Below are 25,453 nucleotides of genomic sequence, written 5' to 3' on the forward strand. Positions count from 1 at the left end.
TGTCCAGAGCTAACTTGTTCAGGGAATGCAGGGGAGGAGCTGGGGGTCTGAAGGTGAATGGCAACAAGGAGGATTGGTGAGAGGTCTAATCAGATGGCAGGAGTGTCAGGGGAGAAAGAAGTTTAAGAGAGAGATGAGATCGTGGTTTGGAGGTGACAATAAGAACAAAGGGCTTGGGAGATAAAGTAGCCTCCACCTGGTTTTCAAGGAGCACAGTTGTTCAGAAGAAGGGTTGGTAAGTTACAGGTCACACGCTGCAGGCACCTCACTGCCTGCTCCTATACATACAGCTTTTCTGGAGCCAGACGCACTTCCTCATTTACGCGTTGTGTTTGCTCCTCTTCCCTACAGTGGCAGAGATGAGCAATTTTAACAGAGACTGTGTGGCCCACAAGATCTATGATACTAGCTATCCGGTCACTTACAGAAAATATTTGCCCAAAATTGGTTTAGAATCTCAGAATATTCACTCTGGGAAATGGTCTAGAAATCGTGGGCTCTATCTCATTTTAGGGTCAAGGAAAGTGAGGTGTGGAGAAGGGTACAGAGGCTGTCTCAAGTGGGGCCTGCTGATAGCATCACTCATTCATTTGGCCCATTTATTTATCCAGTATTCACTGAGCAGCTGCCTTGTGAATAATTGGTGGTGCTAAGGAAACAGTGCTGCTTTCATAAAACTTCTAAAGCATGTAAGAAAGCCAGATAATTCAGAACACCATGAGAAGTAAGATCATGGAGCTGGGAGCAGGTGAAGGCTTTGCTCTAGAAAGGTCAGGGAAGACCCTCCTGAAGAGGTTACTTTTGAAGATGAAGATTGAGAGATGAAAAGCCAATCATCTAGAGATCTGAGGGAAGATCATTCTAGGCCAGAGAGAAAGTAAGTACAATATCCCTGTGTCTGGAATGTTCAAAGAATAAGGCCAGGGGAGTAGGTAGAAGTCAGGAGCTGAGGTGGTACGGGTCAGGCGGGGATCAGAACATTGTGGGCCAGAGTTATATATTTTTCTGTTGTTTTTCCAAATGTGATAGAAGTCAATGGAAACTTTTTATCATGGGCATGATATGATCTTCTTAAAAAGAACACTGGTTGCTGACTAGGACAGGTTGGAAGAGGATGAGTTTACCTGAAGCCCTGTTAGGAACTGCAAAAACTAATATGAGGGATGTTGGTGCCATGGTAAAGGCCAGGGCCATTGGCAACAGAAGCAGAGAGAAGTGAACAGATTCAAATATATTTTTAAAAAATAAAGCCAAACAGACTTTCAAATGGGTCAACAGGAACCATTGGCGCCCTCTCCCAATTATCCATGATAAGGCCTTTTAGGAATAAGTCACCCACTCTCACTTTTAGCCAATGACTTCAACTTCATTTCCCGTCATAACTTTCACTAGTGGTAGGTTGCATGCCCACTGGCTTCAATTCCATTGGCCTACCATTCCTGGGATTTTCAGGAAGCAACCGTGGAGAATCTGAATCATGGGCCAAAGGCGGCCACTCCACCCCTGAGTCCTTGATCCACACTCACTCACACTGCAGCTGAGAAACTTAGCAGGAATTCTTATCAGGGTGAGGTGATCATCTTCTGAAGGACAGTGAGTGTGCACCTTGAATGGCTGGCTTGGTTTTTGTTCCTTTTTTTTCTTGTCTTCTGTTTCTGCCTTTTGAATCCCAGTCATCCTTCCAGGTCTGCTCAGTTTCCTTTCGAAACATTTGCCCTAATCCCACTAGCTAATGTAACTCTCCTGCTTGTCAAGGCTGCGGGAGCATGGATGACGCTTGGATAATGATGAGATGAAGCTTAGAACAGATCCCAGGCAGCCTTGCAGAATGCTGCACGTCCCTTTCCTCCTCTAGTCGGAAAACTCCCCTTATCACATGTCCAATGGCCCTAGAGTGAGTAGATACCAGTGAGTATTTTCTAGATTAAATCATTGAATAGGGTGTTTGAGGGAATATTTGCTGAGTCCTTGGAATTACACTCTTCCACATTCTTGTTGAAACCTTTTAAACAAAATCTTCACCTTCCTGCTGATTTTTTCCTAAGCTGACCTAAAATTGCCATCTTAAGAGTAGTCTTTGGTGCTTGTTTAGAACACAAATCCCCCTTTCTCCTTCAGTATTTTTAGGGTGAAGACTGGGAATCTGTATTATTAATGGTAAGTTTGGGAACATATTCTTTCGATGCATAGCTAATATTTTTGAGTAACAGCTTTATAATCCTAATGCCTAATATTGCAATTATAGAGGTCTTTCAGCATACTATTTTACTGAAAGTTACATCTGAGATGTTTTTAGTCAGTGGGTTTTTACATTTTTATTGAGTTAATTCTCTATTGCAAAATGATGCTAAAATTATTACTGGTCTAGATCGCAGGTCTGCCTTTTTTATTCTGTAAAGTCTTAATGTAAATATTTTAGGTTTTGTAGGTCACGCCATCTCTGGGAGATTGTGTGTGTGTGTGTGTGTGTGTGTGTGTGTGTGTGTGTGTGCATGTGTATATGTGTATGTATGTGTGTGTCTGTTTAACAACCTTTTAAAAATGTAAAAACAACTTTTAGCTCCTGGGCCATGTAAAAACAGGCACAGGCCACTTATAATTTATCAACTGTTGATCTAGTTTAAACTACACGCATGTATTTGTTTTTCTACTTCTTAGCGGAGAGTCTGCAAGTTGCAGTGAAGGCCTCACAAATGGGTGACGTCAGTCAGTCCTCCGAGGACGATTGTGGAGAAGCTGTCCTGACGGACACACTCAGATCTGATGATGTTCCAGGACCGCCCACTGCTTGTAAGTGAGAACACGCCTTGGCAGTGAGCCTGAACACAGTCCCTGGAGTGTATAGTGGCCACATAAAATGAAAGCAATGCCTCTGTCCCTACTTGGAAGGGACTTCATGTATTTTTTTTAATTAGGAAAAAAATTGAGAATTACTATGCTAGTCATAGTAAACATTCTATACATTGTTAATGGCACAATGTTAATGTTCTTTCAAGGACAAGAACTTAGAGAGTGGTATTGCACCTTCCCAACCCTGTCCTGCCTCATTTTTATATCACTTATTGGATACAATTTTGAAATAACTTTTAAACTGTTTTTGTTTTTTTAAAAAGGATCCCCACAATCCATTACAGAATAAGCCTTTAAACTTAATCTCATGAGCATCAACTGAGAAAATATCTCAACATTTTTCTATTTCTCTCTCTCTCTCACGCACACACACATTCATACACACACATACACACACACACACACACACACAAACATAAACACATACACATAGCAGTGGTAATGTGGTTAAAGGCAGAATTGAAAAGGATTCTTCATCTGTGTAATTACATACTTTAGTTCAGGTATAATTTATTTATTAAATCAACATTTTAATATATTTTAAATACAGAGACATAGAATGTAGAGAATTGGCTTAGGTAAAAAACCCAATTTTACTATTGTATTATAGTTTTAATTTAAGCACTTACTTAATTCCATAGATGATTCTAGGTAAGAGCAGAGAGAGTATATTTTTTATCATGTATAGATGGTAAAAACTTTACTTCCGAAAGGTCTTATATGCATATGACAAAATGTCTTTAGTCGCTAGAGACTGGAGGATTAAATTGTTTTTGACTTTCTTTAACAACATCCCTTGGTTAATTAAATTATGTACAAACAATATAGGTTTTTAATTATATATATACATACATATATATATATTACAAGCATCAATAATTATTTTCCCTTCCCAAGTTCTGCCTTATCTAATCCTGGGTTTCTATTTTCAGAATATGTGCACATATGTTTTTCATTTCAGCACAGCCCAGATTCATCAGGGGAGTTGTACTGCCCTGGGTGATTTCCTTTTAAAATAAGGACCTCATTATGCCATTGAGGAAGTTCTGTCTAAAAATACACGTAGGGATCTGCCACTTTCGGCTCACCCTAGGGACAGCTGGAAAGGCTCCACTCCGCCCCTGCAGCTGCTCAGAACACGTGGCCAGACTTTCCCTCCCCTCAGGCCAGGGGATGAAGGTTCTCCCGTCTCCATCTACATCTGTCATGACTTGGGAGAGTTCCAAATGGATGCCCATGGCATTTGCTAGAACCAGAGAGGCCTGGTGCCAGGCTTTAGGTAGAGGAAATATCGGGGCAGGTGGTAGGGTCCCTCACCCCAAAGGCCTGTCCGTTCTGGGCTATATTGCAACATGGTACTACAAGAGTTTGATTCTCTTTATAGAGTTGCTAATACCAAAAGATCATCTCTAAATGAAGTTCTCTGACTGGATGGGTCAGTTCTGTGATTGAGTTGGAAGACTGGGTCCTTCTCAATAAAGCTCATGTCAGTTTGAGGTTATAAGCCAAGGACAGACCTCTATGTTTAGCCCCTCAATATACTTAATATACTCATGTAAAGTTCTGTCTACTGGAGAGCCTCTTGCCCACCCTGAAATTGATCCAACTTCTGGTCTTCTGCCTTTATTTGGCTCATTATTGGCTTCTGGTTGCCCTCCTTTGTATGAGGGGTTGAGGGGAGAGAAAGAGAATAATTAATTTTTTGATAACACCTTTGGCATCTCTTTACAAATCAGGAATGATATCCAGTAGTGGAACCAATTTTGAATAACAAAAACATTTCTATAAATTGTTAATTGTTTCTTCATGATCAGTGAGTATTGACCAGCATTGATAACAAGCTTGGTTTTTAGCTGATAAAATTTAAAACAGTTTCTGCTTAAATAGAACTTCTTTGTTCTAGAAGAGGCTTTTGGAGTCCTAGACAACTCTGCTTTTCCAAAGACACAAGTACTTTTTGCTAATTTAAACAAAGAGAAAAAGCATTTCCTTCATTATGAAGTAAAGTTTCCAGATGACATTGAATAAGGAATCTTTTAAACAGTATCACCAAAAGCGAGTATATTTTTCATCAGGGTCCTGATTACATATTGCTCCATGTCAGTCACTGTTCAATATTTCCATAAGAAATATTATGTATGAAAGGTTTAGAAATTTTTAGCTTTAATCAGTGCAAGGTGAGCATGATATATATTTTAACTGAGTTCACATGGGTAAATAAATAAAAAGCCCTGCCAATGGAGATTTAATGATGAAGTGACTTTTGCCTTTGGTACTTAAAAAATATTTCTGGCCTACTTTCTGTGTTTTGATAGATTGAATGTACAGTATTTATAGTATTTGTGAATTTACAGTCTGAGTAAAAAATGTGAGAAAAATTGCATTTGGAAATTATGAAAGACGGGGACAGGTTCTCAGTTGTATGACACCGAAACCATAAAGTATTAGCTACCTTCAGCCTTCTGAGAAGGTGCATCCCACCTGCCTTTGGACTGCTCCTTCCTCCTCAACCTTGTATCAGCTGCTGCTCTTGTACTGGTCACCGGGAGCCTTTATGCCGACCGGGGGTCTGCCAAAAGACCCTTCCTTTGTCAGTCGTGCCTGTTTTAAATTCCACCCTCCCCAGGAGCCTGTTTCCTATGACGTCAAAGTGAGAGCTAGAATCTCCCCCTCTAAACCACAGACAACACATAGACACGACGGCACGTGAAAGAAGTAAAAATACAAAGCTGGGTGTCAGTCTATGCCATTTGTCAGTTTGGTACCCATTAGCATGTAAGCTCTACGTGGGCAGGGACTGCGCGGCTTGCTCTGCGCACAGGGCGCCTCGTGGGAAGCATGCAGTGTGTGTTACTTGGTGATGGTCTTTATTGCAAAGTGTGGGTCTGCTGTGTGCAGATGAATCCAGTTGCTGGCCGATGTTTGATGTTGTCCTTTTTGTTTCTGTCTCAATGGCGTGCTCCCAGCACTAGTCACAGAAGGGACAGAAGAAAGAGGCTGTTGGGATGTGGATCCCGGGATCCAGGGTGTGGTAACCGACTTGGCGGTCTCTGATGCAGGGGAGAAGGTATTGTTCACTGATTTGTTAGTAAACGACACCGGTTGCTTTGTGTAATAAAGCAACTGTCTATGGCAGTGAGGGGGTATTAAAGTGCTTTTCTGAATTGTTCTGGGTTAATTTAAATATTAATATTTAAACTTTCTAACTTATTTCTTCTTTAAATGTTCTTGTTCTTCCTATATCATGTAGGTGTAAATGAACAAAAACGGTGAAACATGATTAAAAATCAAGGTTGAAAACTCTCTTGTGTACTGTGTCTGCGCTCTCTTGACTTCTGGGCTTCCTTTCTGTGCTGCAAACCTTTACTTTGCACCCACAATGTTCACAGCTCAGGCTGAGCTGGTCCTGGGCACTGGGACCTTGCACAGCCAGATGGCGCTGATGTGGCTGAAATAATTTCTACGATGGAATATTCCTGCTTCTTCCGCCTCCCTCAACTTTCTTTTCTTTTCCAACTGCCTCTTGCCACTGCCAAACATTTCACCTATTTTCTGTAGATTTTGAACTCACCTGACCACGTTTTGCTTGTGGCAAAGGTGGTTTCAAATTGCTGCTGCTTCTCTGAATTACATACGTTTAGATGATAACTCTCTTTCAAAACTAAATGCATACAACTTTCTATTAGCTTGCAATGAAATTGAGATGTCACAGATATAGCCATAACAACACCGTAATTCTCAGAGGTAGTGAGATAAACTCCTTGTGGTTGCCTGGAGCTCTCGAGTTTTGCTTTGTCTAAAAATGAATTGAGTCCATTACCAAGTACCAACATGTGCCACTGTGGGAGAATGACACATAAATATCGTATAAATGTTATAGACCGGACATATTATACATATAATTTATATTTTGTATCTATTTAATATGATTAATAAACAAAAACCAAAGATTTTTCAAACTGTAGGAAATAGTTGTGGTTTAAATGTTCATTTTTTAACTTGATAGGCCAAAATGAATATAAGATACAAGTATTTTACTCTGCTCATTCTGATTATAAACTTTCTAACTTATTTGTCTTAGAATATTCCTGCTTTTCATCCTTTTCAGTATAGACTTCCTTTTTAATTTGACACTTGTAGCTTTCAACTGCTTTTATGTTATTAGGAAGGAAGAAAGGAAGGAATGGAGTGAGGGAAGGAGGGAGGGAGGAAAGGCTTGTTAGTTCTAGTTTAATCTTGAGTGGAAAGTTGTAGCTGCTCCAACCCGTGATTTAGCCACAGGATGTTAAGATTAAACGTTCAGGTTCTCCTTTGGATTAACCTATCTGGAAATTAGGCCCTTAATAAGGCATTTTGAAAAACTAAGCTGAGACAAAGGGCAGGAGTACTTGAGACCAAACTTTTAAAGAGTATAATATGAATATTTTTTCATTAGCTTTCTTAATAAGGAGAATAAAATTTCTGAAAGAATTTTTAAAAGAATCTTTAACCCAAATGGCAGAAATTCTGTGTAAATTACTAACTGCAGTTATGCATCTCAGCCACAAGATGGCAGGCCAACTCCATTAAAAGATGATGTGCCATTTTTCCGTTTAATAGTGGGTTTGGGGTATAAATGACCACATACATGTAGCACCATCCAGCTATATTTCTATGTGTATTTATTTTTTGTGGTGCTGGAAATGGAAACCAGGAGCATTCTACCTCCGAGTTACACCCCAGCCCGAATTTTCATCCTTTATTCTGAAACAGGGTCTCACTAAGTTGCAGAGGGCCTCACTAAGTAGCTAAGGCTGTCCAAGAACCCAGGACACACTGTCTAAGCCTCCCCAGTACTGGGATTACAAGCATGTGCCACCTCACCTGACTTCTATGTGTCTTTTTTTATAAATCCTAGAAATTTTATACCATATGATCTTCCTACTACCAAATCAATAGATGGGCAAGGAAAGAACTGGGGGTGGGGGGAGTAAAAGAAAAAAAAAAAAAAGAATACTCCAAAACTTACTACAGAACAGGGATTCTTAGCTCTGGCATCTGCTATAAAATTGAGCATAGGTCTAATGTCTTTAAACTTCATTTCCTTTTTTTATCCTTTGTCTAACCTATATTAGATGGGATGCTTAGTAATGAAATATTTAATTGGTAATGTGAGGAAAAAGATTCAATTAGGTCATCATCAGCCTTTTGAATTTAGCAAAAAGTTGAAATTTACCTGAGAACTTTATGCCATACCTGCTTGCTTAAAGCTTAAAATTAGTTCTACTCAGATGAAAAGTGGCATGCTGGAGACTGTAGGCTCTTAGAAGACAGGGAATCTGATGATCTACCGTAGCATAAAGTGTGGAGTTTAAAGGGCATCATCAGAACTTATTTATTGATTGGAGTGCAGTCAGAGTCAACCTGTTATCCATTGGCTGAGTTCCCACTACATGCCAGGCATCATTGTTAGGTTTTCAGAAATAATATTGAATACACAAAGTCTTGCTACTCATTGGCTTACCTATTAGTGAGAGAAGACAGGTGATAAACAAATAGACAAATGTTTGGTTCAGTTCCAGAAACTGGAAACCCTCAGTATCCACATATTCTCCTAATGTGTATTGTGGGAGACACAAAGAAGGAGGCACAGATCTCATCTCCAAGAAGCAGATGATCTCCTATGGCTTCATTCGCAGCCTCTGCACTGGCCTGCTGAACTCAGGATCTGGAGGAGGCCCACTAGGCACTCCCCCTTGGGTCATCCCGGAGCCTAGTTTCTTTCTCCAACCACTGGCTATTTTGGCATCATGAATCTCACACATGGAGACAGGGAGCTAGAGGCCTGGCATGCTGTTCTCTTGCTTCTGAATCTGTCCTCCCAGATGCAAGGGGTCAGCCTGGCCCAGGAGACTTCAACCTGGGCAGAGAGTTTAATTCACGGCATGGCTTGCATGTTAAACAGTGCCCCTTAGTATTTGTAGGGCTTCTTCATGGTCATGGCCAGCCTTTGTTTTAAGGGACAGCTGGGTTAAAATTGCCATGCATCTCTAAAACCAAGTTTACACGAGGGAGGCTCTTGCTGTTTCATTCTACACACTTTTCTTCTCGGGAGGAGTAAGTGTTGCTCTAGATGAGGTAATCGAATGTAGAGAAAGTAAAGGCCATACGTTCTGGAACATACAGTGCAGCTCGTCAGAAGCAGAGTGGCTCTTGATGTTTTTCTGTTTTTCTGTGTTGTAGGTGGAATATAGAAGTTTTCCAGGTTCTTCACAGTCAGAGGTGAGCGACACTTGCTTTACATATATCACCATCCTCTCTTATTTTGTGGCTAATGAAACCTGTTTTAAGAATCTGACACATGCAATCTTATTTTTCAGATTATACAAGCAATACAGAATTTAACACGTCTCTTATATAGCCTTCAGGTAACGACCCTCCTCTCATCTTTAACCTTGTGAATGTTTCTTTTACTGCAATTCACTTTGATGGTTCCCAGGCTTTAGAAATTAGAACATTTGAGAGGTAGTGAGTGATCTCAGAGAAATGCCAACCCCTCGGCGCAGCTCAGCCAGATGAGTTCAGCGTCACCTGGTTTTGTTATCACCAGCAACACCACTACTACATTTCATACCATTCTTCTCAGAAACCATAAAACAGTTCATATCTTTGAGAAATAATTATGAATATGTTCTGGCTTGACGTTTACCATGAAATACTTAGGACAGTGTAGCATGACTTCACATTTTCTGGTGAACACTTGAATTCACACCTATACTTCTACTTCCACATGTGGCCTTAGGCCTTCAGTGCAGATGCGTAGTTCGTGTGCCCCTTTGCTTTCTTTGTTCATCACTCAACATTAATTGAGCACCCACTCTGTACCAGGCACTGTGCTGAGGGCTGAGCCCAAAACAAATGGACCAGAAAACCTCAGCTCAGATAGATGATTCTCTTTTCAAAGTAAAACGGGCATAGAAATCACACTTGCACTGAGTATTAGCTAAGGAAGTCTTCAGGTTATACATAAGAAAGAAGTTCAGTGTACTCAATTGTTTAATTTACTGATTTAAAAAATTAATCCTATAAATGCAATGTTTATTCTATAAAAATTATATGAACTTTTGGAAATACAAGTAAGCAAAAGAAAATGATTTGTGATTCTATAATTACCATTATTATGTTGGTGTATATCCCTCCAGATTCTAGATTGTTTATGTATTTGGGGCAACATATTTTTGCCTATGTCATCAACCATTATTCTATCATTTATTTTTTAATTTAAAAGATTTTTGGTGATACTGGGGTTCCTGGAAACCCTTCTACCTCTGGGCTACACCCCCAAACCTATTTTTATACTTTTTTTAAATTTGGAAACAGGGTCTCTTAAGCTAGTGGGGCTGGCTTCGAACCTGCGTGATCCTCCTGTCTCCGCCTCCCAAGCGCGGGGATTACAAGCGTGCGCCACCACGCCTGGCAATTAAAAAATGTTTTATTGGTGCACTGTAGTCATGCATCTTAGTGGAGTACGAGATGGTAGAGGCATACATGCACACATCACCCAATTAGCCCTTACCCAATTCCCACCCCATTCTCTCTTTTTAATGAATGTATAATATTCAAGTCTGTGCAATATATTCAATCACTTATTACATTTTTGTATTATTGATATTACAAAATTTGGACAACATTGTGTACTAATCTTTTTGGTAATATCTGAATGTTCCTTAGGATAAATTACTAGATTTTTTAGGTTTTTAATAAACATTGCCCAAATAGAGCAATCAATCTTCTATCTATTCAATTTGAAAATAGCTCAAGATGTCTGATTGCTATATTTGCACGTCAGTGATTACTAATGAGACTTTTGTTCCCCTCACTGATATATTATTCATTCATACTTCATATCTTATATCTTTTGAATGTTAAAAGAAAATTAAGTCTAAGTTTCTCAAAAAAATGTAAAGTCATTCATCTGTTGATGGACATCTTGGCTGGTTCCATAGTTTGGCTATGGTGAATTGTGCAGCTATGAACATAGATACACACGCATTAGTTTGGTAGTTTAGCTTCCTTTCTTTTGGGTAGATACCCAGAAGTGGTATTGCTGGATTGAATGGTAAATTTGTTCCCATTCTTCTGAGGATTCTCCATACTGTTTTCCAAAGTGGTTGCACTAATTTGCAATCATACCAACAATGAATGGATTACAAAACTGTGGGATATGTACACAGTGGAATTTTACTCAGCCATAAAAAAAACACAATTACATCGTTTACAGGGAAATGGATGGAACTGGAGGACATTATGCTAAGTGAGATTAGTCAATCACAAAAAATAAGAAATCGGATGCTTTCCCTAATATGTGAAAGCTAAGGAGAAATGGTTCATAGGAGAAACTCTAGATGAAAAAGGAAATCCTATAGAGGAGCAAACAAGACAACCTAAATGAGGGGATAGAAGAGGGGGGAAGGAAACTCTCTAAAGCACACGATGTACTTATCCATATCGTAGTCAACCACTAAGCCAAGCATGGGAGGGAGGGCTGGGGGCTGGGTGGGGGCTGGCTGGGTGATGTGTGCATGTATGTGTCCACAAGTTTTTTTTTTACTCCATTGTGATTTATGAATACAATGCACCAATAAAAAAATTTAAAAAACAAAAATTTCACCATGAAAAGAAGAATGTAAAGTCACACTAAATTTTCTATTTTCTTATTTATATTTCAACTGTATGAAGACTTTTCTCTTATGGTCTATTGACCATATTCCTATGCTGGCTCCCTTACCACTAACTCAGTTCTTAAAGTGTTGAATTACATATGAATGTATGATAGTGATACTGCCCTTTTACTGTTTTTCTATGTATTTTCATATTCTTTTTCAAGAGTTTTGGAGTCACTGTCGAACTTTTTACCTACTACCAAGACCATAAAATCAAAATTTTATTGTATTTATTAAATTAGAGAGAATTGGCACTTGTAATCATTCCTCTTGTCTAAGAACAAGAGTCAGTCATATTTTATGTTTTGTTGAAAAACTTCTTTATAATTTTTTCATAGAGATATTATTTCTTTCTAGGTATATACATATGCATACATATGTTTGTATATATAATATACACATATGTCCATACTTCCCCAATGGTGTTGCTGATATAAATAAAGGTGTTGCCGGGTGTGGTGACGCACGCTTCTAATCCCTGTGCTTGGGAGGCAGAGACAGGAGGATCGCACAGGTTCGAAGCCAGCCGTGTGCGCTGGCTTAGGAGACCCTGTTTCCAAATAAAAATGTAAAAATAGGTCTGGGAGTGTAGCCCGAAGGTAGAAGGGCTTCCAGGAACCCCAGTACCACCAAAAAAAAAAAAAGTGTTGATTTTATGTATTTATTTTGTACCCAGGTAACTCATTAACTTCATTTTTTATTTTAATAGTTTTTTCCATTGACTCTGGAATATTCAAAGTAGAAATTAAAATTTGAAAGTAATGGTTATATGGCCATTCTTCAGTAGCTATATCAATTTCATTTTCTTGACTTACTGCTTTGCCTAGAACTTCTGAAAATCTGTTAATTAACAGTGATGATAGCAAGCTCTTTGTCTTATTCATAATTTTGTGGAAATACCTTTAGTGGCTTACATCAGATATGCTAGTCTGGATTAGATGGTCGAATAGGCCAAATTATCATTTAAAACAAATATACTTTATTTTAAATGCCAATGGAGAAGGCCTAAAGTTTTAATATAACTCATCAACTCTTTAGTGGATGAAAACATTGAATATCCTGGATTGTGTTGCTAGGTGAAAATACTCACAAAGGCATCTTTTGTCTGTTCAACTCTAAATCTAGCCCTATGTGGATTCAAGGTTCAGAGAAGCCCAGTGACCTAAGTGACCTCATTTTTGCAACACATTAGGTTGAAGCCACATGGGAAACATCAAACGTGTGGTGGATTCTTTAACTTAATCAAAGCTTTTGACTGGTCTAAGGATATGAGCTCTGAAAGATTTCCTCTCGTGGCACAGATCTCTTTAAAAGCTGAATCTCTTATGCATGCTTGAAGTTTTTACATAAGCATATCTGAATGAGATGAAAATTAAGTTTGATCCCTATATTAGGACAGTAGAGTTAGAGAAGAGGTATAGATGAATCAAGAAGGAAAGAACATAGATATTCTGGCAAAGTAAAGTAAAGTGAGACTGAATTGGGAATTCTTTTTTTTTTAAAGTCTTGTTCTCTGTGCTAAATATAAATTTGTGGAAATGAGCCTTCAAATTCCACCTCTGATTTGGGAAGAGAATAATCTTATCCCAGATGTTATCTAGACATAAAAAATCTTCATGGTTACAGTGAACTATTCTAATTGTAATATTTACATGAGAGTTATCATTGCCTATGATAGTTTTGACATGTAAACTATCAAATTTTTGTTTGTTTTATCATACTGATGCCCTTAGCATTTATTAGAATTGGATGTTGATGTACATTGTATAGTACTCTGTTAGGTCAGTGGAATCCTGAGTGGCTTATTTTATGTACTAATTATTTCATATTTAAGTAACACAATAATTAACACCTATTCCTAATAATAATAATTGTTCTCTTTATAACAACTCCTAAAAGTCATTAATCAAATATTCAAATGCCTGAATTTTTAAAATTAGATACATTAAAATTTGTAAAACATGAATTTTATTTCTAAAGGCTCTGGTGAATATATTTTTGAGTCTTTTTCAAAACAAGTTCAAATTTTAAATATATGACTTTTTTAACTTTCCAAAGTATAGGAACTGCTGATCTAACAAACAACTAATAGTCGAATTCCCATCTTGAGCTGGGCATGGTGGTGCATGAGTTGCTAAGAGTCTCTATATTGCTGAGGCTGTTCTTGAGAGGCTGAGACAGGAGAAGTAGGGTTGAGGCCAGCCTCAGGTACTTAGTGAGGCCTTCTGCAACTTAAGTGAGACTCTGTTTCAAAATAAAGAATAAAAAATAGGGCTGGGGGATAGCTTGGAGGTAGAATACCCTTAGGTTCCATCTCCAGTACCGCAAAAAAAACAAAAACAAAACCAAAAAAACTCCATCTTCCTACCATGTATTACACTGGATAGTTTAACAATTTTTTTTAGGAAGGAAAAATGTGAATTTTATCCCTAGAAAAGTAGCAATTTTTTATACTGAGTCAAAACATCAAGACATACATACATACCCAGTATGAGTCCATTTTCAAATTGTCCCTTCTGCGTTTGTTTGCAGTTTGTACTTTAAAAGGGAACCTTTAAAGATGAAAAGCTTCCAAGGGCATTCACAGAGAATTTCTTGGTTTTGTGGCATCTTTCCAAATCTTGGCCATTAATTTTTGTTATGTTGCCAAACTTCTCATAGGCAGATATTATAACTAAAAAAAAAAAATATCTTTAAATCTGTTTGGTAATGTTCTCTGGCATTTAGAGTATCTATTTTCCCCTAATCATTCCAGCCTTCTGTTAGCAATCTATTAAACAAATGAATTTCAGCTTAGTGTTTTATGCATGACCTTCCTGCTACAACGCAAAGACACAACAGTAAGGAGACCAGCATTAGCCACTTACATATCTCCTAAAAATGGCATTAACTGCTATTCTCAGGCATTATCTTATGAAAATTATTTACCAAATGTCTCAAAACAGTTGGCTTTTATTTTCATGTCTTGATGAAAGCAACATGTATAGCTCAAATAATTTCTGGTTTAGGATTCAAATAAAAGATACTATTACGTTTATATAGATTCTTAAATTCTCATAAATTATCAACTGAAGAAACCTCAGAAAGTAAACAGATGATAGGATAGGAATGCAGAGTCTTATAAATTTATGCATTCAGTACTTCTTTATTCTTCTTTTTCTTTTGTGGTACTGGAGATTCAACCCAGAGGCATCCTACCTCTGAGCTACACCTCCAGCCCTTTTTACTTTTTATTTGGAAACTGGGTCTTAGTAGGTTGCTAAGAGTCTCAGTATTGCTGAGGCTGTCCTTAAACCTGAGATCCTCCATTCTCTGCCTCCTAAGTATTGGGATGACAAATGTGGGCCACCAAGCCTGGCATGTACTCAGAAGACTGACTTACTCAGAAGAGAACCAGGAAAAAGTTGCATTTCCAACGAGGGGTTGAGTATAAGTGGCCCTCTATAACCATGGGTTCTGCATCATCTGATCCAAATTTGGAATGAAAATATGGGGAGAAAATTCCAGAAAATCCCTCAAAACAAAACTTAAATTCAGCTCTTGCTGAGTACTACACTGAATCTATGCAATGAAGTGATGTTGTATTAGGTATTATAAGATGATTTAAAATATGTGAGAGGTGCCAGGGGTGGTGGCACATGCCTATAATCCCAATACTTGGGAGGCTTAGGAGGGTCACAGGTTTGAGGCGAGTGTGCAGTAACTTAGTGAGATTCTGTTTCAAAATAAAATAAAATCCCAGTACTCAGAAGGCTACGACAGGTTTGAGGCCAGTCTCAGCAACTTAGCAAGACCCTCAGCAATTTAGCAAGATGCTGTTTAAAAACAAACAACAAATTAATTAATTAATTAATTAATTAAAGAGCTGAGGATTGGAGGCTAAATGGGTAGCTTAGAGGTAAACTACCCCAGGTTCAAATACCAACGTAAGTAAGTAAATAAAATAGTACTGGGTATAGCTTAAGAGAATGCCGGTAGATTAAATCCACAATGCAAAACACACACACACACACACACACACACACACACACGCACACACACACACACACACACAGACATTGTGTAAGTTAAATTTAAATACTTACATTTAAATGTAAATTAATACTTACATTTAAATGTGTTAATACTTGCATTTAAATGTGTAAGTTAAATGTAAATTTATAAAAATACTATATTTTTATAAAATTTTATTATATTTTATATTATATTTTTGAGCATCTGTGGATTTGGGTATCCACAGGGAATCCTAGATACTAAGGGAAAAATTATCCTAATTTTGCATTTTATTTCTCTCTACATGCCATTAAGAAGTATAGGTAAGCCACCTTAAAAAGCCAAAGTCCGCCTTTGGTTTATCTTGGAAAGCAGAAGAATGTTAAGAGAAAATAATTTGATCATCCTTTTGTATTGAGAGGTACTTCCAACCCAAGGTGCAACCGCCCCTCAAGCCTGTATTTACTCGGTGACTGCTCTTCTCACAGGCCGCCTTGACCATTCAGGACAGCCACATTGAAATCCATAAGCTGGTCCTCCGGCAGCAGGAGAGCCTGGCCCTCAGCCACTCTCTGCGAGGTGGCTCCATCCTGGACCCGGAGAAGTCCCGCCACCTGGAGAAGCAGCGCGAGGAGCTGGTGAACATCCACAAGCTGCAGCACCAGTTCCAGCAGGAGCAGCGGCGCTGGCACCGCAGGTGCGACCAGCAGCAGCGGGAGCAGGAGGCCAAGGAGAGCTGGCTGCAGGCGCGGGCGCGCGAGTGCCAGGCGCAGGAGGAGCTGCTGCAGCAGAACCGCAGCGAGCTGGACCACCAGCTGCAGGAGTACCAGCAGAACCTGGAGCGGCTGCGGGAGGGCCAGCGCATGGTGGAGAGGGAGCGGGAGAGGATGCGCATCCAGCAGGGCCTGCTGGGCCACTGGAGGCACAGCCGACAGAGGAGCCTCCCAGCCGCATTTCCTCCGGGAAGCAAGGAGGTATGGCTCTTCTAGGGGGTTGTAGGCGGCTACTCAAAGATAAGCTTAGTCATGGTGGCTCCTGGGACATTGACCAAACTGACCTATATTTATAGTTCTTCTGCAAGAGTGTTTCAATTTGTAAATCGTAAAAGCCGGGAATTTCAGAAACAATGCATATGCATTTTGACTTACAATATGAAAAATTTTGAAGTCCTAGGTTCTGTTAGGTCATTGTATTCTGAGATTTTCTTACTAACCAAGGAACACAGAATCAAGATGTCCCACTAAGTTGAGGGTGTGTCTTTCCTGGAGGCACTTTTTCTGTGAACACACTGTTTTTCCTGTAACTTAAGGGGGCTCTCTTTATGTAATCTGCTTTTATGTAATAGAACAAAAGTAGTCTATCATCTGTAATGCAAGTATCTTTTAGTCAATCAATTAGCTATTAATGTAATATTATAAGCATTGACTCAAACAAGTAAAATATTACTCTGTTATGTCAAGCTTATTCTCTCTTTGTGAATTGGATAGATTAAATTCAAAATCCATGGTAGTTAACTTGAGCTATGCTGTCACCAAAAGGTGTTCTAAGAGGTCTCTCCAGAGGCATTGGAAACCTCTACTCAGATCATCCAAGGGCTTGGCACATTGCAGAAAAGACTGGAAGGCTGCTTCAGATTTCAGCAAACAGGAAGAGCTTTATTGGAAGGTGAAAGGTGGAGATGTGCCCACTTAGAGAAATGCTGGCTCTCTCCAGAGGGAGATGTGGTGCTCCGGGGTTCTTGGGTTCTCCTTTTAAAGGGGCCTTTGTGAGGGTGGGCATGGGAAAATGTGCGGGGATGGTGTCAACCTGGAAATCACAAAGTGGTTTGTGGTGATCCAGCCGTTCTTGGGATTTTTAGGTTGATATCATTTCCTCTGTGTGATCAAGATCAAATATACCCTATATTATAGATTTCTTAAAATAACGTAACTCCCTTTGTTTTATTGTAAAAAAAAGACATTGTGTCAGCTAAAAGTTCACTTATGGTTTAATGAAAAGGAGGCAGCTCTCATAGTGAATTTACAGTAGCTCTAAGATTTGTAGATTTCTCGGATATTTGGGAGTGACTGGCCTGAAGAGAAGAGATATGAGGCACTTTAGCACAGGCTTTTAAATTAAAATTATGAGCCCCTTTTCCTCCCTCCTTCCCTTCCTTTCTCCTCTCTTATACTGGTTATTGAGTCCGGGGGCATTCTAAGTCTGAGCTACAACTCCCCACCCCCTTTATTTTTTAAATTGTGAAAGTCTGAGTTGCTGAAGATCTAAGTTGTTGAGGTTGGCCTTGAACCCGTGATCCTCCTGTCTTAGCCTCCCAAGGACTGGGAATACATGAATGTGCCACCACACACATCTTGTCTTCTTTCTACTTTATTTCTTTTCTATGTTATCGCCATACTCATTAATGACTGAGTAGAATAAAAACCTTTCAGAAGATTCTATGTTCCGTTTGCATCCTCTCTGGCCATGTTTTACAATTTTAATTGTCCAGGGGATATTTTTCTGCATTATGTGCATGTCATGTATGCTTTTTATTGATAGTACATAAAGTTGTAAAAGTTAATGAACTTATGAGAAAGTAGTATGTTGCATCTGACTTTCAAGTTTGCCAAAATGACATTTATTGCCTAGTCCTCATGTATATATGGCTATCTTTTCAATTTTTTATTTAGCAAAAGTGAAAATGCTGCTTTCATTGATTTAAATAAAGTAGAAACTACTAAATGTCATAGAAGATTTCTAAAGATATACATATCGAATTAAAATTTTTAGTTTTAGCTCATTTCAACAGGATGGGAGGAGAAAATGAATGATAATATTCTTCTCAACCTTACTTTTATTGAAAGTTTGTCGGGGCATGATGGTATATGCCTGTAATCCCAGTACTTGGGAGGCTGAAAGAGGAAGATCACAGGTTTGAAGCCAGCCTCAGCAATTTAGTGAGGTTCTCAGCAACTTAACAAGACCCTGTTTCCAAGTAAAAAATAAAATAGGGCTTGGAGTGTAGCTCAGAGGTAGAATGCCCCTGAGTTCAATTTCTGGTACTACTAAAAACAACAACAAAAAAGAAATTTAAATTCTATTGGGAGTAAATATGACAGTTGTGTAGGTAGGTTGCTGGAGAAATTATACTTTTTTGTATTTCTTTGCACAGGTAATGGAACTTAATCGATCTGAAAGTTTGTGTCATGAAAACTCGTTCTTCATCAATGAAGCCTTAGTACAAATGTCACTTAACACTTTCAATAAACTGAATCCATCAGGTGTCCATCAGGATGCCACTAGCCCCCCAAATCCATCTAATTCTGACTTGGTAAGGACGAGTACAAATCAAGTAGACCTTCAGATAGACGTTGCTCAGCCGCTGGATGTCAACCATGAACTGTGCACAGCCACTGGGCCCTGTCACCAGAAACCTCCTCTCCAGGACAGCAGCAAAGATTCTTGTAAAAATGGTAATTAACACTTTGCATGTCATCTGTATACTTTCAACAAGAAGTTGTTTCTTTGAATGGTCGGCTTTTTTTTGTTGAGCTAATCAGAGTGAGCCCTGGAATGGGAATAAATTGTTGCTGATGAGCTGGAGTCTGTGGCACACACCTTTCTTTGGGGAAGCCTGAGGGTGGCCTTTGCGCAGAATTATCTAGACAACTTAAACCATGGCTATAGGGCCTAGGGAATATGACCAATGTGTAAGCACCAGACAGAGTGTTGGGTCTGTGGGCCAAAGGATAATGCCCCTTAAAGGGAAGTGGCTCGATATTTATTCCCCATTGTAAATCCTGCCACATCCTGATGGGTATATCTGTTGACTCTCAGAAATAAAAAAGATACTGGCGGGGTTTGTGGCAGGACTTTATGGTCTATGGTGGCAATTTCCTGTAACGTTAGTGAAATCTTCTGTCCCGCTATTAAACACCCAAAATGAAACTGTTAACATCATTTGTCATTGTAAAAAGAAGGTGTCGTCTCTCCAGAAGTACCTCGTAATAATACAATTTGCTAATCCCATTAAAGCATTTGCCAAGTATAAAGGAAGGGCAGCTCGAGTTTCCAGCTCCACGTGAATCCAAGTGATTTAAATCTCTGTCTATTATAAATTGTTTTCTGTGGGATATGAGGTAGGGAATGAGAAGAACTTGAAACCTCTCTACTGAAAAACAGATGGTATGCAAGAGAATAAACAAGTGGCTGGCCACACATTGTGAAATAAATCACAGACAGCAAAACGCTTCAGAAACGTAAAACAAGCGGCAGTAGTGAGATCTTTAGGCCTGGACATGGATTTGTTTCTGTGAATAATGTCCCTTCTTAGTTCATCAGTTGGAAGGATAATTTTTCAGCACCAAAAAGTTTTGAAGGTATTTGGCTTCTTTCAATTAGAGAGTAGTAATTCTGACCCGAAGGCTGATTTATTGCTAATCCAAAAGATGTCGATTCTTAGTAATGGCTAATTTGTTATACCACTTGGTCCCTGCTGTAACATTCTTATTTCTCATCAGAATATACAAAAGAATGCAATAGTTATTAAGAGTACCATTTCAAATGTTCTTTGAGTAAAAAAGAAAAAAATGCAATGGAATAGTTTGAATTAAAAAATAAAGGATCAAACAAAATTTAAGAAATATAACCTCTTAAATATATTATCTCGCCCTTTAATACTGTGACAACCATGGTGCAGAGTGCTTTTGCTAGGTACTCGCTGCTTCGCTGTGTTCAGTCATTAGCTCGCTATTTGCAGGCCTTTGTGAGTTCTTTTTCTGTGTGGTTTTACACACTCGCTTTGGGAGAATTCAAAAACTCAGTTTGAATTTAACCACAGTCGGCTTTTGTTTAAAAGAAGTATTTCCCTGTTCCTTTCTGTGTATCTGTCATCTTTCTCTGTTGCTTCATGTTTCAACATAGAAGGCTTTTAAACATTTGGTGGGATCCTTGCAGTAGATAAAATACGTATTAAGGAAATTAACAATGGTTATATTCAAAATCATTCTATCTGCATATCAAAGAGTTAGACAGGGACAAAGGAAATGCTGAGAAAATAGACTTATGTTTAAGAAATTGTATGCTCAGTGTAGGCCAAGGACACTCAGGACATTGACAGGCGGGAGGAAAATCAACTTTGGCCTAAATCTCTCAGGAACATTCTGGTGTATGTAAGCAGGGATTAGATTAGAAACGCCACATGCACTGTTAACAACTGGAGTTTTGCAACTAGACAGAAACCCTATTTATGTTTGTTTACTTGAGCATGATAAGTAATTTCTGGAAGAGAAAAAAGAAAACCATAGAGCAGGAGATGACAGGGAAGTAGAAGGAAAATAGAATGTTTTTCCTAAGATAGTGGTCAGGGACAGATAAAATTGTTCATACCCCCTGGAGCTTTGATAGTCCTTCTAACTGAGAGAGGCTCCGTGTGAGCTTCTGCCGGGGGGTCTCAGAGGGGCCGGGCAGCCGAGGCAGGACCTGGGTGTGCTGGGCAGTGAGGACAGCAGCATGTAGACTCCAGGGCAAGGCAGGGCCCCCACTGCCTTCACAGTTTTCTGCTGGGTCCTTGGGTACGTGGTCATCAGGGACCACTCCTGAGATCCCCGTCGTTCACAGTAGGCTGGCCAATAGTGTTCGCCCCTAATGTTCTGGGCTGGTATTTTTATTCAATGTGCATTTAACCATGACTTAACACTGTGTTGACTCATTCACTGATTAGGCCCAAAGCTGTTTCAGGCAACATCTCGAGAACTGTTTACTCTCTTGCTAGACCCATACTGTGTGTATGGGCCTAGCTCAGGTGGGTGGAAAGGTGAATTTCTGGAACAGAATGAATAGAGCAAAAAGTTGCATGTAAACAAAACTTATGAATGTGTTTAGAAGTTGCCTCGTTTGGAATTTTCATTACATTTTTTTTTCCAATTCAACCTCACCACTTTATGCACTTTGATGAATCTTTGAATTTGTTGACCCCTGGGCTCCCACCAGGAACTATACAACACATCAGATTTCAGTCACTGCGCTAAGGTTCTATGCGGAGGAACTCATTTAATATGACAGGTCAGTGACAGTTCTGTTATCTCCATTTGAGAGGGGAAACCGAGAAACAGAATGGTTAAGCATCTCGCCAGAGGTCACCCAGCTAGTAGAGAGAAGAACCAGGACTGGAGCACAGGAAGAGTGACTCTGGGGTTCATGCTGTAACCACTGCACTGTCGATTGTTAACATCCAGGGAACTGTGTGGAGTTGTACTTTTGACTAAAGCTGAAGTCAATGTAGAATGCATTCCTCTGTAATGCCTGGCAGAATGCTCAGGATGAAGAGCCAAGTTTTAGCTTTTGCTTATTTCTTTGCGTCCCTTGCTTTTTATCATTACCATTTGGTAACAATTTTGAAATGCTTAGGATTGTGGCCAACTCTTACCATGAGGCCTGAGCATCCTCAGACATTGTAACTATCCTGTAGCTTCACTTTTCCCACCTAGGAAACATTTTCTTACAGATACTTAGTTTCTCCAGTGTCTAATAATAACCCAGTGTCTAATAATAACCCCTGTGGTATTTGTAAATATTTTAAGGTAGCACTTTACAGCTTATTCTCTAGTTTTAGAAGTTCTTTCATAAAGAAAATTCTTGGATGTTTGAATATTAAATAAAAATTGGTATTTGACTTTATAGTGGACAAAACAGTTGCTTTAAGATAGTTTTCTGCTCTCTTTTGAGGGACACCAGCCAAAACCACACACAAAAATTGAATTTAACAATAAAGTTTCTGTGGGACAATTGCTATGAACAAAATGGGGGGGGGGAGAAAAACTATTTTATTCATGTGACTTTTTTCCTCCCGGATTTTAGATTCTAGAACTATATATTGAATGCATCTTTTAGTTTAACTTAATTGCCTTTTTATTAATCAATTTTATGGCATGAATATCTGAAATATTTTTAGTCTTCTCATATATATATATATACATATATATACACACACATACATATACATATATATACATATATATACATATATATATATATATTTTTTTTTTTCAGTGCTGGGGATGAGACACCCAGGGGCATCTATCACTGAGCTGCACCCCCAGTCCTATTTTTTTATTCTTTATTTTGAAACATGGTCTCACTAAGATGCAGAGGGCCTCACAAAGTAGCTGAGGCTGTCCACAAACTGTGATCCTCCAGTCTCAGCCTCCTGAATGCTGAGATTACAAGTGTGCGCCACCACACCCGGCTAGTTATATTTTTATCTACATCCAAATACGATACTTTCAGCTTACCTAAACAGTTCTCTTTAATATAAAGAGTTGTGATTTTGCCTTGCATATGATGAAATTTAAATCAAGAGCCAAATTTTATATAGTAATAATATAAATGTTGAAAAGGAGAGTAACTTTATTAAGTTTGGGCTCTAAAGTAGTATTGTCTTTTACTACATATTAGATTTGGGTGCCCAGCAAAATATTTTCAGAATTTAAAGCATTGTATTTAGAATATTTTATCTTTTTAAAAAAACATATATGGACAGTTTTGTTAAACTTGTAAGGTGTGTGTGTGTGTGTGTGTGTGTGTGTGTGTGTGTGTGTGTGGTACTGGGGGACTCGGGGTCATGCTACCATTGAGCTACACTTCCAGTTCTATTTATATTCTGAATTTTCAAATGAAAAGCCATGCTATAGTTAGTATATAAGCAACAGTCTTTAAGAAGTGAGAATACAGTAATTTCTAATGTTTTAAAAATATTTATATTTCAGAAATTTGCAACTTATTTGTTTAATCTGTGTGGAAAGAAGCTTTGCCAAAGACCTTCAGGCAGTTTCCCATAAAACTGAAATTAGCATTAGATACCATAAACTTCAGTGACAAAGGTGCATTTGAAGAGGGGGTTGTATAAGTCTGCTAGGGCTGCTGTAACAAAGAACCTCAGATTGGGGGCTTGAACAGCTGGAATGTTCTTCCCCATACTCTGTGGCTAGAAATCTGAGCTTGAGCCTGGGCAGGGTTGTTCCTTTTGAGCACCTTTCTCCCTGGCTTCTCCCCAGGTCTTTGTTTAGTCTTTCTTCTGTGCCGGACTATGTCCTAATCAACTCTTTTTATACCAGTCAAATTATATCATAATGACTTCATTTATATTACCTCTTTAAAGGCTATCTCTAATACATTCTGAAACACTGGGACTTAGGATTTCAACATGTAAACTTTTAGGGAACACAGTTCAACCCTTAACAGAAGATAAAAAATGATTTTTTATTTTTATTTTTGGTGGTACTGGGGTTCCTGGAAACCCTTCTACCTCCAGGCTACACTCCCAAACCTATTTTTATATTTTTATTTGGAAACAGGTTCTCTTAAGCCAGAGAGGCTGGCTGCGAACCTGCGCAATCCTCCTGTATCCGCCTCCCAAGCACGGGGATTACAAGCGTGCGCCACCACGCCCGGCAAAAATGATTATTTTTTCCCCACAATAGGAGAATAAGAAGAGACAATCATGGTGGTGCACACTTGTAATTCTAGTACTTGGGAGGTTGAGACAGGAGAATCACGAATTTGCAGCCAGCCTCAGCTACTTAGTGAGGCCCTCTGCAACTTAGTGAGATCCTGTTTCAAAATAAAGAAGAAAAAATCAGGCCGGGGTTATAGCTCAGAGGTAGAATGACCCTGGATTCAATCCCTAGCACCACAAACACACACAAAAATAGGAATGTGTTTGTGTGTGTGTGTGTATGTGTAACACGTACAAGTGTGCACATGATACTAGGTATTGAACCCAGGGACATCCTACCTCTGAGCTACATCTCCAGCCCTTATTTATTATTTTTTTATTTTTTTATTAATTAGTGGGTCTGGGGATGGAACCCAGGGGCATTCAACCTCCAAGTTATACCCCCTGCCCAATTTTTTATTCTTTATTTTGAGACAGGATCTCACTAAGTTGCAGAGGGCCTCACTATGTAGCTGAGGCTGTTCACAAATCAGAATCCTCCAGTCTCAGCCTCCTGAATGCTGGGATTACAAGCATGCACCACTACGCCTGGATCCCTTTTTTATATTGAAACAGGTTTTTTGCTAGGTAGCTGAGCATCTCACTAAATTGCTAAGGCTGACCTCAAACCTGCGATCCTCCTATCCTGTCTTCCAAGTACTGGAATTACAGGCATGTGCCACCATACCTGGCTTCAACTCTTTTTTTAATGTACCAAAGTCAAACTATAATTTACCTGCATTGTTAGTTGTTCATCTTTTGACTTAAGCAGTGATTTGAACTTTGTTTTAAAAAATTGCATGACAGTAAAGTTTTGATAAATATCTACCTGTAAACCAGGCGTGGTGGCACACACTTGTAATCCCAGTATTCGGGAGGCTGAGACAGGGGGATCGTGGTTCGAGGACAGCCTCAGCTACTTAGTGAGGTCCTTTGCAACTCAGTGAGACCCTGTTTCAAATTAAAGAATAAAAAATAGGGCCTGGGGTGTAGCTCTGAGGTAGAATGCCCCTGGGTTCCAACCCCAGACCTGTGAAAGAAAGAAAGAAAAAGAAAGAGAGAGAGAGAGAGAGAGAGAGAGAGAGAGAGAGAGAGAGAGAGAGAGAAAGAAGGAAAGGAAAGGAAGAAAGAAAGAAAGAAAGAAAGGAAGAAAGGAAGAAAGGAGGAAGGAATAAAAATAGGGCCAGGGGTGTAGCTCAGAGGTAGAATGCCCCTGGGTTCCATCCCAGTACTGGAAAAACAAAAACAAAAAACAAAAAAACAAACTGTATATGTTTATAGTTGTCTGTGGTCTCTCATAGAAATTAGGACAGGGAAATTCTGAACGTGTACATTTATTTCCTATTTGCTGAAATCAAAGCAGAAAATATCAAGTCTTAGATTCATTTCTTACTTATGTGGCCTAAATAAGATATTTAAGCTGTGTTTGCCAGCC

General features: G+C 39.1%; 1 protein-coding gene across 2 annotated transcripts in view; it reads left to right on the forward strand.

Annotated features, from left to right (window-relative positions):
- The window catches only part of ARHGEF28 (Rho guanine nucleotide exchange factor 28), a gene marked incomplete at both ends in the record, with an annotated part of 271,821 nt that overhangs the window by 216,787 nt on the left and 29,581 nt on the right, over nucleotides 1–25,453 (forward strand). For both annotated transcript variants that reach the window (XM_080715727.1, XM_080715728.1), the window contains 6 exons: nucleotides 2,659–2,790; nucleotides 5,817–5,917; nucleotides 9,073–9,111; nucleotides 9,210–9,257; nucleotides 16,034–16,519; nucleotides 18,697–18,997. In XM_080715727.1, the coding sequence (XP_080571853.1) occupies nucleotides 2,659–2,790; nucleotides 5,817–5,917; nucleotides 9,073–9,111; nucleotides 9,210–9,257; nucleotides 16,034–16,519; nucleotides 18,697–18,997 (1,107 nt within the window). The remainder of the gene's footprint in view (nucleotides 1–2,658; nucleotides 2,791–5,816; nucleotides 5,918–9,072; nucleotides 9,112–9,209; nucleotides 9,258–16,033; nucleotides 16,520–18,696; nucleotides 18,998–25,453) is intronic.

This window comes from Muscardinus avellanarius (assembly GCF_963383645.1).
Source record: "Muscardinus avellanarius genome assembly, chromosome: 1".
Classification (NCBI taxonomy): domain Eukaryota; kingdom Metazoa; phylum Chordata; class Mammalia; order Rodentia; family Gliridae; genus Muscardinus; species Muscardinus avellanarius.